This window comes from Apis florea, unplaced genomic scaffold (assembly GCF_048593485.1).
Source record: "Apis florea isolate Af1SG1 unplaced genomic scaffold, ASM4859348v1 contig_3496_pilon, whole genome shotgun sequence".
NCBI classification, from domain to species: domain Eukaryota; kingdom Metazoa; phylum Arthropoda; class Insecta; order Hymenoptera; family Apidae; genus Apis; species Apis florea.
The window spans coordinates 4,271,175-4,289,903 of NW_028256773.1; the positions used below are offsets into that span (position 1 = coordinate 4,271,175).

The 18,729-nt window shown below is 28.9% G+C and overlaps 3 protein-coding genes across 5 annotated transcripts; 2 read left to right on the forward strand and 1 right to left on the reverse strand.

The window, feature by feature from the left end:
* The first annotated feature begins 42 nt into the window (after positions 1 to 42).
* pths (probable ATP-dependent RNA helicase DDX47) lies at positions 43 to 2,630 on the forward strand. Its single transcript, XM_003690796.4, has 8 exons — positions 43 to 579; positions 761 to 854; positions 953 to 1,117; positions 1,217 to 1,383; positions 1,454 to 1,690; positions 1,768 to 1,991; positions 2,065 to 2,326; positions 2,421 to 2,630. The coding sequence occupies exons 1-8, from the start codon at positions 511 to 513 to the stop codon at positions 2,559 to 2,561; spliced, it is 1,359 nt and encodes a 452-aa protein (XP_003690844.1). The 5' UTR covers positions 43 to 510; the 3' UTR covers positions 2,562 to 2,630.
* A 2,119-nt stretch (positions 2,631 to 4,749) lies between these two features.
* On the reverse strand, positions 4,750 to 9,345 carry Not3 (CCR4-associated factor Not3). The gene is made up of 9 exons (XM_012494645.2): positions 8,931 to 9,345; positions 7,870 to 8,102; positions 7,625 to 7,780; positions 7,369 to 7,548; positions 6,972 to 7,259; positions 6,606 to 6,861; positions 5,888 to 6,495; positions 5,589 to 5,798; positions 4,750 to 5,469 (listed from the first exon to the last, which is right to left on the reverse strand). Exons 1-9 carry the CDS (start codon positions 8,953 to 8,955, stop codon positions 5,371 to 5,373), a joined length of 2,055 nt encoding a protein of 684 aa, XP_012350099.1. The 5' UTR covers positions 8,956 to 9,345; the 3' UTR covers positions 4,750 to 5,370.
* Positions 9,346 to 10,694: 1,349 nt separating this feature from the next.
* On the forward strand, positions 10,695 to 17,969 carry MESR4 (misexpression suppressor of ras 4). 3 transcript variants are annotated; one of them, XM_003690599.4, is made up of 2 exons: positions 10,695 to 11,167; positions 11,991 to 17,969. In XM_003690599.4, exon 2 carries the CDS (start codon positions 12,021 to 12,023, stop codon positions 17,412 to 17,414), a length of 5,394 nt encoding a protein of 1,797 aa, XP_003690647.2. In that variant the 5' UTR covers positions 10,695 to 11,167; positions 11,991 to 12,020; the 3' UTR covers positions 17,415 to 17,969. The 3 variants fall into 3 exon arrangements, with proteins under 3 accessions (XP_003690647.2, XP_012350145.2, XP_086769781.1); XM_012494691.3 differs by having other exon boundaries at positions 10,764 to 11,422; XM_086913655.1 differs by having other exon boundaries at positions 10,946 to 11,053.
* Positions 17,970 to 18,729: the final 760 nt, after the last annotated feature.

The window sequence follows — 18,729 nt, forward strand, 5'->3', positions numbered from 1 at the left end:
TGGCATTAGTTTTTAATTTTAATTCTAACTTATCCTATTTTCGAATCTTTTTAGTTTTTAAGAAATAGCGCTGACTGTCAATTTTTATATTATCTCTATTTTATTTTCTTTTTATAATTTATTCTCCTTATTTATTATCTGTGTTTTATTTACTCTAGAGATAGTATTGATTTCACAATTTTTAATCTATCTATTTATCTTTTTGCTATTTGCATTTCTTATCTATACTTGTCACTAGATAGAGATAATCTGATACTTGTTCTTAATGTCTTCAAAATATGAAAAAAAAATATATTAAATGTTACATCTACTCTGTAGTTTGTTTATGATTGTTTTGTGACACAAGATTCCATTAAATATAATAGAAAAAAATGTTAGATGCATGAAATTATATTAACATAGGTTATATTTTCATTAAGGTGAAAAAGAAATAACTGTTGTTATTAATACTATGAATTTATGTAAAATTATAAATATAAATATACTAGTTTTATATATTAATAATTAAAAATGGAAGAAAATGATTTAATAGAACAACAAGATCAAGAAAATCTGAAAAAAATAACATGGAAAGATTTGGTAAATTTAAAAATATCTACGAAAAACACATAACCTAATATTCTATCTTTTCTTTAAATGTATATACTTAATATTATAATATATATAAATATATATTATTTATGAATAAATATTTTTTAAAAATATAAAATTTTTTTGAAAATATAATATGGATGAAATATAATAATGTTATTTATTGCAGGGTATTGTAGATATATTACATAAAGCATGTGAAGATCTGAAATGGAAATCACCTACAAAAATTCAATGTGAAGCCATTCCCTTAGCACTTGAAGGTAAATTAAGAAAATTATATATTTTAAAATAAAAAATTATAATGATTAAATAGAAACATGAAATAAATAATTATATTTAATATTATAAATAATTTTAGGTAAAGATATAATAGGATTAGCTGAAACTGGTTCTGGTAAAACTGCTGCTTTTGCTCTTCCTATTTTACAAGCACTTTTAGAAAATCCTCAAAGATATTTTGCTTTAATTTTGACACCCACTAGAGAATTAGCTTTTCAAATATCAGAGCAGTTTGAAGCTTTAGGTAAACAATAAATGTTATATAATAAACAATATATAAACAATATATATTTTATAATAAAATAGAATAATATAAACATGATTATATTATATTATGTTATAGGATCAAGTATTGGAGTAAAATGTGCAGTAATAGTAGGTGGAATGGATATGATGTCCCAAGCATTAATATTAGCAAAAAAACCACATATTTTAATTGCTACTCCAGGAAGATTAGTTGATCATTTGGAAAATACCAAAGGTTTTAGTCTACGTTCTTTAAAATTCTTAGTAAGCAGTAATAATATTTTCATTGTATATGTTAAAAAATTCAATATATTTATCATTTTAATATTAAAAGGTCATGGATGAAGCAGATCGAATTTTGAATATGGATTTTGAAGTCGAAGTAGATAAAATTTTAAGAGTAATTCCGCGAGAAAGAAAAACATTATTGTTTTCTGCTACAATGACCAAAAAAGTACAAAAATTGCAGCGTGCATCTTTACGAAATCCTGTTAAAGTGGAAGTTTCAACAAAGTATCAAACTGTTGAAAAGTTACAACAATATTACATTTTTATTCCTGTCAAATTCAAGGTGCAAAATAATTTATTAATTTTAATATTTTTTAATATTTAAAATTTCTCTTTTCATAATAAAATTTTATGTTATAGGATGTATATCTTGTACATATTTTAAATGAATTAGCAGGTAATAGTTTTATGATATTTTGTGCAACTTGCAATAACACAGTTAGAACTGCTCTTCTTTTGCGAAATTTGGGTTTCACTGCTGTTCCTTTACATGGTCAAATGTCACAGAATAAAAGAATAGCTGCACTTACTAAATTTAAAGCCAAAAATCGATCTATACTTATTTCCACTGATGTTGCCAGCAGGTAAATATATATTAATTAATTAATATATTTACTTAATTATAAAAATATTATCTTTAATTTATATTTATTATAGAGGTCTTGATATTCCGCATGTGGATATTGTAATAAATTTTGATATACCTACACATAGTAAAGATTATATACATAGAGTTGGACGTACTGCACGTGCTGGTCGTTCTGGTCGTTCCATAACATTCGTAACACAATATGATGTAGAATTATATCAAAGAATAGAACAGTTAATATCAAAACAATTACCATTATATCCAACTCAAGAAGAAGAAGTAATGGTACTTGAAGAAAGAGTAGCCGAAGCACGACGTATTGTGAAAATGGTAAAATTAATTATTTCTATTTGATTATTATGACAATTATATTATTGATAATAATTATAATAATAATAATTACAAACGCTATGGTATTATTAAGGAAATGAAAGACATCGAGGACAGTAAAAAAATAGGTAAACGAAAGAAGCGACAAGATGACGATGAAGATGATACAGAACAATCTTTAGGAGTTAGAAAAAGAATAAAAGGAAAAAATAAAAAACAAGGGAAAAGGTTTTAAACAGTTTAACTGTTTTATCACACACAAGTATATTTACTTTTTCTTAATAAATAATAGAAATGCAAGATAGTATTTGTTTTTATTGGCATTGTTATTTGTTTGTTTTTATAAATCAAACCACCATTTCCCTCATATGTATATCTCATGTATCTATTCCAAACTCAATTTGTATTAAGATCCTTAATTAATTATTAATTTACAAAACCACATTTTATTTCCTTCTGCAACATTCAAATATTTATCTTTAGTAAGATATTGAAAATGATTTCCTTTGATGATTATCGCTATATGAATTTATCATCATATAATAAACTTGATCAAACAGTTCTCAATGAAAAGTTACAAATAAAAACCATATTTAGAGATAGTAAAATAAAAAAATTCTTTAATATTTAAAGTATCATTGCTCTATGTAATAATTTATTTGCAAAGAATAAATATCTTTATCCAAATAAAAATAGTGTAAATTTTAAATCATTCAAAATCATAATCTTTTAATCATTGTCATTTAAAATTTTCTGCATTATTTGTTAATATATAATTAAGTTAAGAGACTAATGATTTTACAATTTACCAAATTATAAAATAATTTAAAACAGAATTTTATTTTTTGGAGAATATGAGACAAAGATTAAAAGTATTTAATATATTGAAAAAATAATAAATTTATAATAAATGCAGAAATGTTAGGAAATACTTAAATATATAATTCGTTAATTTTTTTTTCTCAAATTTCTATAGAAAATAAAATATTCTACATGGTTTCATAATACAAAATACCCAGGAACAATAATGTTCCATTTTACTTTTATAATTAAAATGCAACATTTATATATATAAAAGCGACAGTATTCAACTGTATAAAGTAGCAACAAATTCTTATTTTTTATCTTTCGCATATAACATTATATTTTTTTCTATACATCAGACTGCAAAACGATTTTCATCAAAGGTGCATTGAAAAATAATGTAATACTGCATAAAATGAAAAATGCTTGATTCAATTTGTATGTGGTATTCACTTTAAAATATGCTAATTAAAATGCTGTAATATAAATTGCAATTCTTATCCATCTAACTTCCATTAATGTAACAAGCATGACACCTTCGATATACGTTAAAATAATGAACACCATTGAAGGGTCATTGATATTGTTGATATAATCATATTGCAAAATGTTTGCAAAATATGTTAAGAATAAATCTGAAACACGTTACAACTTATAAATCAACATTTACTATAATATTTTTTTGTATTCTCAAGAAATATGATTATTCGATGTAGTCATCGAATGTTATCTTTGAAGTAAATTGAAAAAAATCATGGATAGATACTATCATGCAAATATAGTGGTCGTCGCAATTTCATTTATAACAAGAGTATTTGCTTAGAATATATCTATTCTTTGTTCAATAAGTTTAATCATCATCGTAAAGCTAAATCGATCAGGTGAGAAATCTCAACTTTTTTTATTACTAACGAATGCAATATGCCTAATCTCGTTGTCGAAGGCTTTTTTAGTGATAAATAACACGTGTGCAGGCGATCACTTCAATTTTTGAAGTAAAAGCTTTTTGTCTGAATTTATTTATTTCAAATATCGATACTATCTGCATCATTTAACAAGAAAGATTAAAAAGATAAGGAAATATACACACACATATATATATACATATACAATATATATACATATACATATATATATACATATCAAACTACCGAGAATCTCTCTCCTTTATTTTTTTTTTTAATCACAGATGCTTTATCGCACATTACATAGTATCGACAATTTATAATAAATAAATTCGTACAATATGGCTTTATTTCTCATTCGCTCTCGTTCTCTCTCTCTATTTTATTATTTTATAAATACATATGCACAATAATTATCACGAATCATCATTCGATAAACATACGTTGCACGTAAAAATTGCTAAAAAAGAATTAAACCAAAATTTCCTGAATTAACAGGATGCACTAAAGAAATAGCTAAATCAATTATCAAATAGCTATTTTGACTTCGACGACGAGTTCAAGATTCGTGTTTAAACTGTTAGAACGTATCTATAAGTAACCTGGTCGAGGGCAGAAATCTAATGGATGGAATGTTCTGAATGCAAGGTGTCAGAGATGTGTCAGATGCCAAAAACTGAAACAACTTAAGTTTCATTTAAATGAGAAATAAAATATATTCCATAATATTATTATTCACTATTTCTACACATTCTGTACAGTAATTCAATTTAAGGGTTTTATACCTCAATATACTTTATACAAAAAGGCTACTTATAATCTAACATTAAGACATACCATAGCATGAGCGCCCTCCACCTTACCGCTAAACGGCAGATGGGCCGCACGCATGTTTGTACTGGTATTACAGAGTCAGTCGCCAGCGAGTATAACTTCTTCCTCTTGTATCACACACCACACACTAAAATATTAAAAGTGTGTCTCTGGTGCTTTTCATTCATTATTTTTTATGGTTACAATTTACTGTCCCCGATTAACTTACTCCATTAGTTGCATTTTTGTTTCTTTCAATTGCGTGATTCGTGTTTTGCTTTTCTATTTCTCGAAAAGGAATATCGCAATGTCAAAATATAATGAAGTATCTTCATTGCTTGCTATGCACGAGCTTTTCTTTCATTTTTGTTTCATATACTTTTTCTGAGATACTCTTTACCAATAAATAAAATTATATTTTGTGAAAATATAGAATTGTAAAAAATAAAATCTGTCTTTTCGATTTTTGATAATACCGGTACAGAAATAGTGCATTCGGAGACTCCACAAACAACAAAACTGTTAATTCAGATCTCTGTCCTCTAAGTACTTGTACTCAAATGTAAAACCTTCCTTTTTCCTTTGTCCCCACTTTTCATAATCAAAATAAATGTAGGTTCCCTATAACAATTATATGTACATAATAAGTTCACATAGTATATTGTTACATATTAAAGAATGTATTTCAGTTATAAAGTAATTAAAATCAATTTCAATTAAATCAATATCTTGTTATTAACCTGTTCATATTCTTCGTTAATCACTTTTGGTTCTTCATGCCTTTGAAACCACATCATATATTTTGTATGAAACCTCCAACTTTGTTTCTTTAGAGCTTTTGCAGCCAGGTACTGGCCTTTAGAACCTTCCATATAATAAAATATGAAGAATAATGTTTCAGTAGAAAGACGTTGAAAGAATTCCACAGTATCAGAATGAGGGAGTTGGACCTGTTATATAAAGTACAAAAAAGTTAAAAAAAATAGGAAAAAGAATTAAATTATATTACTACATTTTCAAAGAATAAATAATATGATACCTGTTGATAATAAGGAGGTGTAGGACATAAATTTCTTGGTAAATATGATCTTAAACGTTCAGAATCAGATGGGTGAGGCATATGGTAGTAAGCGGCCTCCATCATCTGGAACTGCAACTGATGTTCTTTCTGTAGAGGTACTGGTCCGAGTGGCGCAACACCGAGTAGAGGAGGAATGTGTGCTTCCGAAGTAGCATTGCTGTTATTATTGTTCGCCTTAGCACTGTCAAAGATGTTTCTGTTCGACTCGGACGGCGGTATTTCCAGACCTGCTCGGACAATTACTTGTTGGGCTATAGATTTCAAAGAGGACATGCCATCAGGAAGCTTAGGGATGAGACCATTGGCAGTGGATGGCGCTGGCGAGCAGGAATTTGCGGGCAAAGGTGAAGATCTACTGCTAACTGATGACTGAGGCGAAGAAGATGGTGGAATCGGCGTTGTCATTTCCGTTTCACTACTGTGATTCTGATTTTGTTGATTATGCAACACATGTGTCGTCTGTATAGGCGCTGGATTATTGTGCTGCTGCGAGATCGTTTGTGGCACATTCGAGGTAACGCTAGACGTGGACGATGATGACAATAAACCATTTTCACTACTATGAGCTGTAAATTTTAGAAAGTATAATCTTACTGTTGATGATTAAACTTGTTTGATAATTGACTTATTAAAAAAATGTGAATTATATATATTTTTATTACTTATAAATACTCACAAGATGTTTTACTAGAGGTAGAATGGATGGCTTGAGAATTAGTATGTGAAGCAGCTACTGTAGCAAAATTGCCGGCATTAGTTGTAGCAATGTGATTACTTGTAGAACTAGGCGAGCTATGGCTAGGTGTCATGGGAATGGTTTTGCTTGGAGTGCTGCTTGATAATAAATTCGATTTTATGGTGGCAGTGCTTCCCGTGGTTGGAATGCTCGCCTGTGAATTTAATAATGGCCTGACTGCTGTTGGTTTCACAGGCTGAAATTGAAATATACAATAAAAATTTGTTCATCATGTATTATTATTATAGTTATCAATATAATATATAATGAATCATCAGTATTATGATTTTATATAAAATTATATACCTTCGTTTTTTTATCATTATCTGTAGAACTATCACTTGAATGATTGTGCATGGTAGAACTTAATGGAGGTGATGGTATAGGTGAAGTACCAGAATTAGTTGAGGTTGGTGTACCTCCAGTCTCATTGCTATTATTACTATCTGTAGTTGCTGACGAAGGAATACCAACTCCAGACAGTTCAACTTCATCGAGACCAATAATATCATCATAAATATATTCATTTTCCTCAAAATCAGGTTCCTGTGAGGATTCGATATAATACTCTACATCATCTTTTATCCTCTTAATCTGTGAAACACATTAGAGAATAAAAATTAAATAATTTTCAAAAAGTTTTTAAAAAAAATTAATGTAATCAAATGTTATACATTGTTATACACAGTAATACATAACTTACAGTGTTAACTTCAACAGACATATTATCCAACATACGCAACAATGTTTCCAATTTACGGATATGATAACGATGTTTATCAAGTTTTGCTTTTAATTCATCCATCCTATCTTGTTTATCTTTATCTAACCTTTTTTTCTTTCCTGCGAGTAATGATTCTATCTCGGATTCAAATGTATCCAGCTATATTAAAATCAATATTTTATAGTTTTTTAAAATAATATTTCCTTGTTTATTTAAGAATTACCATATTTTATACCTGAAGATTCAAAGCATCTATAGAATTTGCAAGCCAATTACTAACTTCTTCCCGTTCTTTTTGAGCTGGATCAAGTTTTTGAGCTGCTCCTAAACCTTCTTTTGAATAAGCTTTTGTTTTTGTTTCTCTTTCCACAACCTTAAACCTTTCCATTTGCTAAAAAAAAAATATATTATGTATGACAAATGATTTATAATAATTCTGATAATATTAATTCCTTATTAGAATATAGTACTAGCACTTACAGTTTCAATTAACTTCCTATATTCAAGAAGAGTGCTTTTATCCTTAATTTCACCTGATGCAAGCCAGGTTTTAATTTGATCACGTAACCTCTGGAGTTTTTTGATTTCCTTCTTGAGATCTGCTTCATATTTCTCCTTCTGATTGCTGTTTGTAGCATTATGAACTTTTTGCCAAATATCTTCGAAAGTTTCTACACCTTCTGTTACTTTTTTAAGGCACCGATCTATTTCACCTAGAATTAAAAAAATATATTAATATAATAAGATGTTACTATTCAATAGCAAATTTTTAAATTGAATGCAAAAGCAAGTCATTTCATTGAAAATTATTATTATTATTATTATAAGATTGTTTACATTTCAAATAACATAAATAATTCCTTATAATATACTTCATATAGATCACTAATTGTATTTAACGTATTAAATATAATAAAATGCATCAGATAATAATTATTTCAATGAGTTATTCATACATAATATTTAAATACTATGATTTACCAACTTATAATAATAATGGGTTCAATAAAACATAATTTAAAATAATGAAAACAATTTATTTTTGATTAAAAAATTTTTTAAATTATCTCTAAAAGAATACAAAACTAATGATTTACAAAAACAGCTTATTAAGCAATTTATGCTAAAAAGCTTACATCGATGAAAACTTTACATATGTTATATTTTGAATTGTTGTATATGTATTGTGCAAATAAAATGTATAACTATTTTAAAGGTTATGCTGACATAAGGAAGCGGTATTAAACTCTTATAAATACAGTACACGCAAGAAAAAATAACTTATACTAAAGAAACATATGAAAAGTTGAGTTGAACACACTAGTTCATTATACTCTGGCAACCTGTACCAACTGTCAGGCATAGAAGCCTGCATGCGAATAGATAACGCGAGTTAAAAATAGGCTACTACTGATCGCAAATACAAACGTTTAAACTTGCGGAGAGCTGCAGAACGCGAAAGAAGAACGAAAGCAAAGTTGTAGTAGTGGGCCATAACAAAATTTCTAAATGTAAACATGCTGGAAACATTTTCTCCTCACCTTGCAACTTTCTCGTCGCAGCCATGGCTATGTAAACATGTGATACAATAATTCATGCATAGTCTAGACGTAATGGAAAAAATACGGTACAATTTTACGGAACAAATAGTCGTTGAACTATTATTCCCTGTATAATATGTGAGGCTCGGCCACAAGATGGCTTCCGTTTTCAAATGACAACGTCCGACCGTCCGTGAATGAGGTGCGTTGATACTAGTTCCGTTTTTCCGTCAATCTTTTAATCTTGATAGTGTAGAATATGCGCTACGTTTGGTCGAAAATCGACAGCACATAAAAATACACAAAAAGTGATAGCATCAACAAATGATATATATGAAATACTGAATAAATGAGATGGTATATTATGCATTGGCGCATTCACATTCTACCTAACGCACATACTTAATATGTTCGCGTTCATAAACCAATTGAAATTTGGTTGAACCTTTCGATGCATTTACAATAATTACAATGAAAATGTTCTTTTATATGTTTTTCGAATAAAAAATATAGATTGTATTTTATTTCAACCGGTATTCTAAAAAAAATTTAGATATTAAATGATTTATTGATAAATCATTTAGAACGATGATAAATAAAATTTGTTAAATTATAATACGTTATTTATACGTAAGTTTTCTTAAATTTTTTTATTATCAAGTTTTTATTTCATAAATTTAGATTAAAACTGCATATTTTGAAAATATTAGATATGAATGAATTTATATATAAAATTATATAAATATATATATATATAAATTAATTTGATTAATTTAAAATCCTATAAAAACTATTTCAACAAAATTTATATTATATATATAGATGTATGTAAATAAATTTGCTTTATAATAAAAGAAAAAATGTAACATTTTATTATGAAAATTAAATTTAAATTTTAAATTTTATAACTATTTAAATAACTATTAAAAATAATATCCTTATTTTAATATCTTTATTTAATAATATCCCTATTTCCTTATTTCAAAATATTATTTAATATATCATAATTTTTTATAATATATTCTATTTATTTACATTAATGTCATATTAATGATATATATATATCTTTTTTGCATATTTTTAATAAGATCAAACAATACATTATGCAATTTAATGTTTATAATCAGTTTTCTAAATTATTATTAAAAAATTTGACTAATGATTAAATATTATACTCAATAAATACTATTATATTATTTGCAAATTTTAAATTTAAAATTTAAAATTAATATACTTATTTAAAGACTTTAAAATATACAAAATGTTATATCATTATTTAATAAAAATGTTAATATTATGTATTAAAATTGTTGAAATTATTAATACAATTAAATTTATTAAATAACAAAATTCGCATGAATGTTGTAAAACATTTAAAATATGTTTTATTAGTTTAAAAATAAATTATAAACTATAATTATTGGTAAATTCATATCATGTGTTTTATTATATTTGAAAAATTTATTTTATTTCTTTTCATATTGCATAAAAAATATAAAATATATATAATATATGTATAAGATAAATATATTTTATTAATGATTGTGTATTAAATATGTTATTTCGAGTAAATACATGGAACAAGAGAAATACTCAAAAAAGAATAATTATAAGAAATTTTCATTTTAAATTGATTTACTTTATCAACGATTTGATAAAGATTAGAACAATATTAATAATATTTAAATATTTGCGCAGAAATAAATCGACTTTAACCGAAATTTAACGCTTCAAGTTGCTGGCACAGGTTAAGAGTCAGAGTGGGGGGTATCACAGGCACTACGTTGGGCGTATATGAATACGTCCACGAGAGATGCCGTCGTTTCGTGTTTCGAGTTTTTGCACAACAGCCGTGGGCCAAGCAACAACGCACTCGCGCTCAAGTCAAATCACATTCTCCAAGAAAGATTCGAAGTTCTATACTGATTATTACAAAACTGAATTACTGCAGTCTCCGTTTCTCTCAATGGTTTTAGCCTAACCTCTTCTATTGCAAACTACAGTGGAACATGACAAAAGGTGGCATCACTGGGGATGTGTTGGAAGCACGGACGGAGCTGTGCTCATTGATATGACGCCATTTTACTAACCTTTTCGGCGCGGATCGCGACGATCCACTTAAGGTGCTCCACTTCGTACTACTTCAAGAGCGTTCAATTTTATCGTTTACATTTTATAAACCATACACGCTCTTTCGTAATTCCAAGAGATTCGTTCAAGCCGGATTTTACCGGAAGGTATGCAACCCTCGTTGCACTGGGATCATTCTTATGTGCAACAAAAGCTTACAGCAATACTTTTTTGCTGAAATTTGTTACTACGGCATCCTGGCTTCGTGTGTACTTTCATTCGTCTTATTTTGACACTAATTTCGTCGTAGTAAACTGTTTTTGTGGGAACTTTGGGGCTGTGTCATCGTGGAGTGATGATCACTGCGAAGGGCTTCTTGCATGTCATACCATGTGCTCAATTTTGTAATACCCTTATCAGAGGTATTATATTACTTGCTTATTTACCTTATCAAGTATAATTTAAACCTAAAGTTTAATTTTCTTTGATTTATTATCTGAATAATATATAATGTTTTTAAATTTATCGGTTGTCCTTTGAAGCCAATTATATATTGTTTACTTTTTAAATTGTCATATAATAGTTTAAATCATACATATAAAATGATTTTAAATATTTAATATTGTTCTCATTCTTATAATTATATTCTTAAAAAATTAAGATTTTTGATAAATAAATATAAATAGGTGGTTTTATAAATTTATAATAATATTTTTATTATTATAAAACATTTTTAATTTTTGTTTAACTAATATATAATTTAGACATTTGATAAAATACTTGATGCTGTAGTTACTTATTTGCTTAAAATAATTTAATATTCATTTGATTATATTACAATCTTTTTTTTTTTACTAATTTCATATCATTTATAAAAAATTGTTATAATTTTATATAAATTTAATTATAATGTGAAAAAGTATTTCTTTTTTATTAAAATATTTTTATTATTAGAATATTTTTTGTTAATATTTATTTTATATGTTGCAGGTAATATCACTGTAGCCAAGCAGTGTTATTATGGAAGATGAAGATGGTGAAAGTAAAGTTATGGATATGTGGAGCATTTTGGGAAAACAACAACTTAAAGATACTTCTATTGGAAATTCACTGAAGTCATCTATTGACAGCACATATACTGATGTAATAGAAGAAGAAAAGCAATTATTGCAATATAATTCTATTACAACCAAAGATTCTCCAAACAAAAATAACAGTACAGGATCAAAAATTGTGTTTAAAGGTTTTAAAAAGCGTATTTTGGCACAAGCTCAAGAAACACAAACAAATACATTAAAAAATATAGTGCAAGAACAACAATCACCACATTCTAATACCTCATCCAAGAATAGTAAAGAAAAAAGGGCAGAAATCAAACGAGGCAAAATAACAGAATATGCACAATATTTGGGTCTTCAACCTTCATCAAAAAATAAGTGTTCAAAGTGTCAATCGTCATCAAATTTGTGTTCTGCATTAAAACAAAGTTCGTGTACTTGCAATTCCACAATGACACCAATGCCCAGCACATCAGAATCATCTACAGTGCCACATTCTCCCAATTTTAAAATTACAAGAAAAGTTTATCTTTGTGCAGCATGTGGCACATATTTTGAAAATTGGAATTTATTTTTACATATGAGGGATATACATAAACGTCATATATGTTTATTTTGTCTTGGAATGTTTGGTCAAGCTGAAAGATTATCACATCATTTAATAAAAAAACATAGTGTTCCAGAAATGGCGTTTACATCTGTTGAAGATTTTTATGGTGCTTTCAAAGGATCGTGTTATTTAGTTTGTTGCACATGTGAGAAAGTTTTTTCAGAAACAGATAATTTTTATAATCATTTTTGTTCACCAACATCTAAACAAGATATTACTACATCTATATGCACATTATGTAGACAAACAGGTTCACATGCAAGTACTTGCAGTTTAGCTGTTGAAACTAATAAAGAAATAAATTCTGGTTTACCACCTACTACACAAACAGGGGTAATATCAACTAATGTATTTGATAAGGATGTAAATAGTGAAAATAAGACTGTCCCAAGGAAATTAATAAAAAATAATAGATCTAAACATATGGAAGATAACATGTCAAATCAACAAAAAATAATTCATGCAAAAAAGACCAATAATAAAGTTGCTGTATCTCAATCAAATGAGAGCCAAATAACTGATGAAACATTAAACAGGGATGAGAATTCTCAAAACTTAGTAACACAAAGTATAGCTAAGGATACTGTTTCAGAAACCATAATGGAAGTCTCAAAATATATTGAAGAGTCTAATGAGGAAACGGAAGAAACAAATGAGAAAAATGAGAAAAAGATTTGTCAAACTAATTCAGAATTAAATTCTACTAATTCACCCAGCCATAATATGCCATATGATAGTGTAACAGAAACTATTATGGAAGTATCACGATGTACAAATAATATAGAAGATCTTGATGATAAAAATAAGAAAGAAAATGAAAAAGATGAAGTTAATTCATTGAATACATCTGATAAATCAGAAATGGATTCTAATGAAATAGCTAAACTTGATACAAAACCTTTAAGCTCAAGCGAAGAAACTAATACTAAGATAAATGATATAAATTCTATAAATCAAGAAATGAAAGAAAATATAGTGAAAGATAAAATGGAAGAAACTATATTAAAAACAGAAGACTTTCAATCTCATATATCTGAAAGTCCTGTGCATAGTCCAGTTAGTAGATCATTATTCAGTCCTCAACATGAATCAAATATATCTGATCTCCAGTCCAAAGAAAAAATTTATGAAAATGATAACAAAGAAAATTTTGATGCACCCAATGAATCTCAGTCTTCAGTATCATTCAATACCAGTGAAACTTCTGATAGAAGTTTGGTTATAAAAATATGTACCAATAAAAATTCTCAATTTTCTGTTGCAACTAATAATGATAGCATAGAAAATGATATTAGTAAAAAATCAGAAGAAAATAATAATGCAGAAAGTTCAATAACAGAAGAAAAGGAATCTAAAATTTTTGAAGAGGAAAGAGACAATAGTAATAACTATCAAGTGAATGATGAAGACAGTGATTCTGATAGTTTCAAATTGGCAGTAGTAGATAGCAATCCTGAAGAGGAAGTTGAAGAAAGTAATGAATCTAAAACAGAAACAGAAATTAAAATTGAATCAAATATAAATATTGGAAATAATGAAAATCAAATTGAAATTACTAGTGAAAAGACAATTAATATAGATACAAATGGAAAACAAGATGAAGACACAAAAGATAACAATCAAAATCAGATTGAAATTTCAACACAATCTCAAGTGCAGCCAAGTGATGGAATAATTTTGGCTGGGGAGGATGTTCCTTGCATTGATCTTAATGTTGATGGTACTTTAGATAGTATAGAGATAGAAGATTTATTAAAACGTTGTATAGAAGCAGCCAGTCCTTTTTGCGTTTATTGTAATCACGCACGTCATATAGCAGTCAATGGTAAACAATTAGGATTACATATACTTGCAGAACATAAATTTCAACCTCAACATCCTGCCATAATTATTCAACCAGAACAATTTATTAATAGAGTAAAAAAATCTCTTGATGAAATAGATTCTCATTTCTTTAATTTAGATTCTTATAGTAGCACAAATGGTACATATAATATTCCAAATGTAAGGACATACGAATGCTTTCATTGTAGATTCCATTCTGCTATACATAAGGAACTTTATCTGCATAACAGAAAAATGCATCAAAAGACAATTTTAATTTGTATTATGTGTAAATCCACTTTTTATAGTTATAGTGAATTACTTTGTCACTTATGTCCTGGTACATACTCTCCAAATATTAATGTCAGATACAGATGTTGTCTTTGTCCTATGGCAAATCTTCCATCTGCATTTAGATTAATGGTACATTTACGCAAAAGACATCATGCATGTGATGTTTGCTTAGAATCTACTGGAAATCAACAGCGTCTTTCCAACCATGTTTGGAAACATAAACTTCATCATTTATGCTATAGATGTGGTATTGCATATAGAAACAAACCAGATATCACAAAACATTTATTTTGGAAGCATGGAACAGAAAGTGTATTATGTAAAAAGTGTTTACAAAAAAAGTGGCCACATATTTATCACTTTTGTATACCACCTACAGCTTTTGTTTGTGAAGAATGTGGTTCTAGTTTTTCACGAGCTGTCGCATTGAAAGTGCATAAAAGATTACATTCCGGAGATCATCCGTATGCTTGTAGCGAATGCTCCGAGCGTTTCATTTCTCGAAAATTGTTGACCAAACATGAAAATGCTCATAAAGAACCACCACCAATTAGTACAAATTTGACGGAAACAATAAATCAACAACCAACGAATAATGAAGAAAAATTAGACAAAGAAAAATTAGGTATAAATGATGGCAATACAAATGCTTCTGAGTCAGCGAAAGAAACTAAAGAACCTGTGAAGAAGGTTGTTGATGTTTACGATCTACCACCATTGAACTTATCTTCTGAAAGTGATACAGATTCTGAAGAAGAAAAGCAAGAGACTAAAGAATCTGACAACACTGAAAAATTGAAACCAACCGAAGAAAATGCAATATCTTCTACAGATCAGTCAAAAATCGTGACTTCTGAACCTGTTGCAGACAGTATAGTAGAGGTTGAACAAAATGAAGAAGAGAAGAAACAAGGGGCGGAAATCATGGATGGTATCTGGGATAATTTTAAAACGTATGCAGCTAGTTTAGAAATGAAAGAATCAACCAATAATTTTGCGATCAAAGAACAAGAGCCAGAGACCGACGTAGCGTTTCTAAGGAGTATAGTGTTGGCCGATCATGATTATTGTGTCGTATGGTCGGATAAGGAAAAGGAAAAAGATGCAGCGTCAAAAGCAAATGTCAAAGAAGAAGCAAACTTAAGCGGGGACCAAGATTATTTAAACAAGATGCAAACAAGTCCATTGGACAGTAACGGGATACAAAATGCTAACGAAGACGATCCGAATAAGAAAAAAGCAAAAAGTCCGAAGAAAAAGAAACAAGGTGGAAGTACGTCATCAAGCGATTCATCTAGCGACAGTGATTCGAGCAGCTGTTCCTGCGGGACAAACTGTAGCTGTAGTAGTTCATCTTCCGGCAGTTCTTCTAGTTCTAGCAGTAGTTCTGACTCGGATAGCTCTACTTCGGAAGGTTCTCCGAAAAAGCAATCTAAACGGAAAAAGGAAAAAGAAGGTACGCAAGAGGTGGAAACCGGATACACTGAGCTTGAGAACAAGGAAGTTTCTCCAGATAAGAATGGATCGACGTCGGTTCCCGCAGAGCCAGTTTGTCCGCCACAACTTTTATTGAGAGAATCTGATTTAGAAACCGAAGAAACGGAAACGGACGAGGACTTTTACGACGAGCATCCGCAACAACTTGCGAATAAATTACTCGCGGAGAAACGAAATCAATTAATGCTTCTTGCTGCAGTTGCTCCAGCTTCTACGGAATCAACGATGCCGTTGAATAATGGTTTAACGGATACGGATATTACGGTCCCCTCCCCGGACAGGATACCCGCCGCCACGGAGGAGGATCAATCCCAACAAAAGAAGAAAGTAAAAACAAAAAAACGAAAGAAAGGGGAAAAGGCAAAACAACGTAATGCGACGCCAACTGTCGAATCCATTAAATTAAACATTCCTAAAGCTTTTTACCAAAATAATCCGGGCTATTCGGCTTCTTCGCCAGCGTTGATGCAATCAAATATAACGTCAAATATGTCTACGAACGATGTGCATGCTATAAATGCAGGTGTCGAATCTCAAGCGGGGATAATAGGGCAAAATATGGGTGGAAGTGGTTCGGAAGCAGAGAGCAAGCGATCGTCGAAGCGGAAACGAATACCAAAACGATTTTATGGCGATTCCAGCGACGACGAAGTAGAAAAACAACCCACGGTAAAGTGGAGAAAAGTAGACACACCTTCTTTCACACCGGTATCGACCGTAAAAACATTACCACCGAGATTGCCTTTTGGCGGGAAGAATATGGCTTACCGACCGATGGAAAATCAGCCAGAGAATGTAGGAGTTACTACCGCTTCTCCTACCGAATCGGAAGAGCCCGCGGATAGTAGCAGTGATTCCAGTGATTCTGAAATAGAATCCAGTCAACAGATGCAGACTCATTTGACGGAAAATAACCCACCAGCACCAGAGCGACCGGTTAATTTGTATTGTTATTGTCAGTGTCCGTACGACGAAGTGTCAGAAATGATAGCCTGTGATGCCGAGGACTGTCGTATCGAATGGTTTCACTTCGAATGTGTCGGTATTATGGTGCCACCGAAGGGCAAGTGGTATTGTCCAGACTGTCGGAAGAAACATGGAATCGTGCAAAACGAGGACTATTTTGACTGATAGCAGCGGGTCGTGTCTGCGTGTTGAAATTTCTGTCTAGGCATTTTTTGACAATGGATATTCAATTTTCTCTCTCTTACATACATATATTTGGCATCTATCTATCTATTCATCTATCATCTATCTATTTATCTATCTAGCTATCTATATCTCTCTATCTTTTAAAACTTTTTTAAGTAACTTAACGAGGATATGTTCGAGAATCGCTTCGAATATCGTTCAAAGTGTAAAATATTGTTTTATGGTCTTTTATTTAATGGTTTGACGAATTCTAGAGACTTGAAACGTTCCAATATTGCAATTTTTTTAAGATTAAAATTAAAAATATTAGGGTTTAAGGTTAACCCGCAGTGGAGGAATATATAAGGAATATATGATATATCATTGAAATATTGAATTTGTATTAAATGTCTTTCTATGCGAACAAATAGTCATAGCAATTACGTTATTTCTAATTGGAGTTAAAAATATTTATAAGAAAAATTATTGAATAATCATGTAAATGAAATACATTATTTATGAATTAAAAAGAAATCTTCTTTGAACAGATTAAAATCTTAGAATAAGTTTAAATTTTCTTATTATAATTGACTATTATAATATTTTAATAGAAAACAAAAAATTGAAAATTTTGTAAAATTAACATTCATGTTATTATGTACACACTTTTTTTTATATATACATATATATATATACATACATATATATATATATATATATATATTATTTTCCATCATGAATTTGAAGTTTGCAGAAAATTAAAAGTGTCAACTTCAACTTCGTTAACCAATCATTAACCATTTTACTAAAACATCATCTATGATTATTGATTTAAATTTATTTAAAAATAATTATTTAAATAATTCTTAAATATCTTCTCTAAATTTTTTTTTTAATAGTTAAATATTTCTTTTAATATTCAATAAATTAATTAATTATTTCATCCTTGCTATGACTTTGTAAGTATCTAGATACAAAAAATAATCACAGATTGCACATAAATAATTTTCAAGTCTCTTAAAAGGCATTATTTTTCAAATATTTTTAGAATTGCTTATCGCTTTTCAAAATATTTATAAAAATTGTTGCACGGTTAAGAGTAATTTTAATAGCAATAATCTTTGATTATATATTCGAATTGACAGGAAAAAAAATTCTAGCAGAAGTGGGAGAGAATTGAGTAGCCATCGCTATTCTTAGCGTTTTCTTTCTTTCTTCTTGGTAAACAAATGAATCATACATACTGTTTCACATTGATATTTTTCTTAAGCCGATACAACAACAACAACAATAAATAATAATAATAATAATAATA

Coding starts and splice junctions, on each gene's coding strand:
- pths (XM_003690796.4), top strand. CDS start 511: ATGGAAGAAAATGATTTAATAGAACAACAAGATCAAGAAAATCTGAAA. Junction 1,384..1,453: donor TACGTTCTTTAAAATTCTTA/GTAAGCAGTAAT, acceptor TAATATTAAAAG/GTCATGGATGAAGCAGATCG. Junction 2,327..2,420: donor CACGACGTATTGTGAAAATG/GTAAAATTAATT, acceptor GGTATTATTAAG/GAAATGAAAGACATCGAGGA.
- Not3 (XM_012494645.2), bottom strand. CDS start 8,955: ATGGCTGCGACGAGAAAGTTGCAAG. Junction 7,781..7,869: donor ATAGGAAGTTAATTGAAACT/GTAAGTGCTAGT, acceptor TTTTTTTTTTAG/CAAATGGAAAGGTTTAAGGT. Junction 6,862..6,971: donor ATAATGATAAAAAAACGAAG/GTATATAATTTT, acceptor TTTCAATTTCAG/CCTGTGAAACCAACAGCAGT.
- MESR4 (XM_003690599.4), top strand. CDS start 12,021: ATGGAAGATGAAGATGGTGAAAGTAAAGTTATGGATATGTGGAGCATT.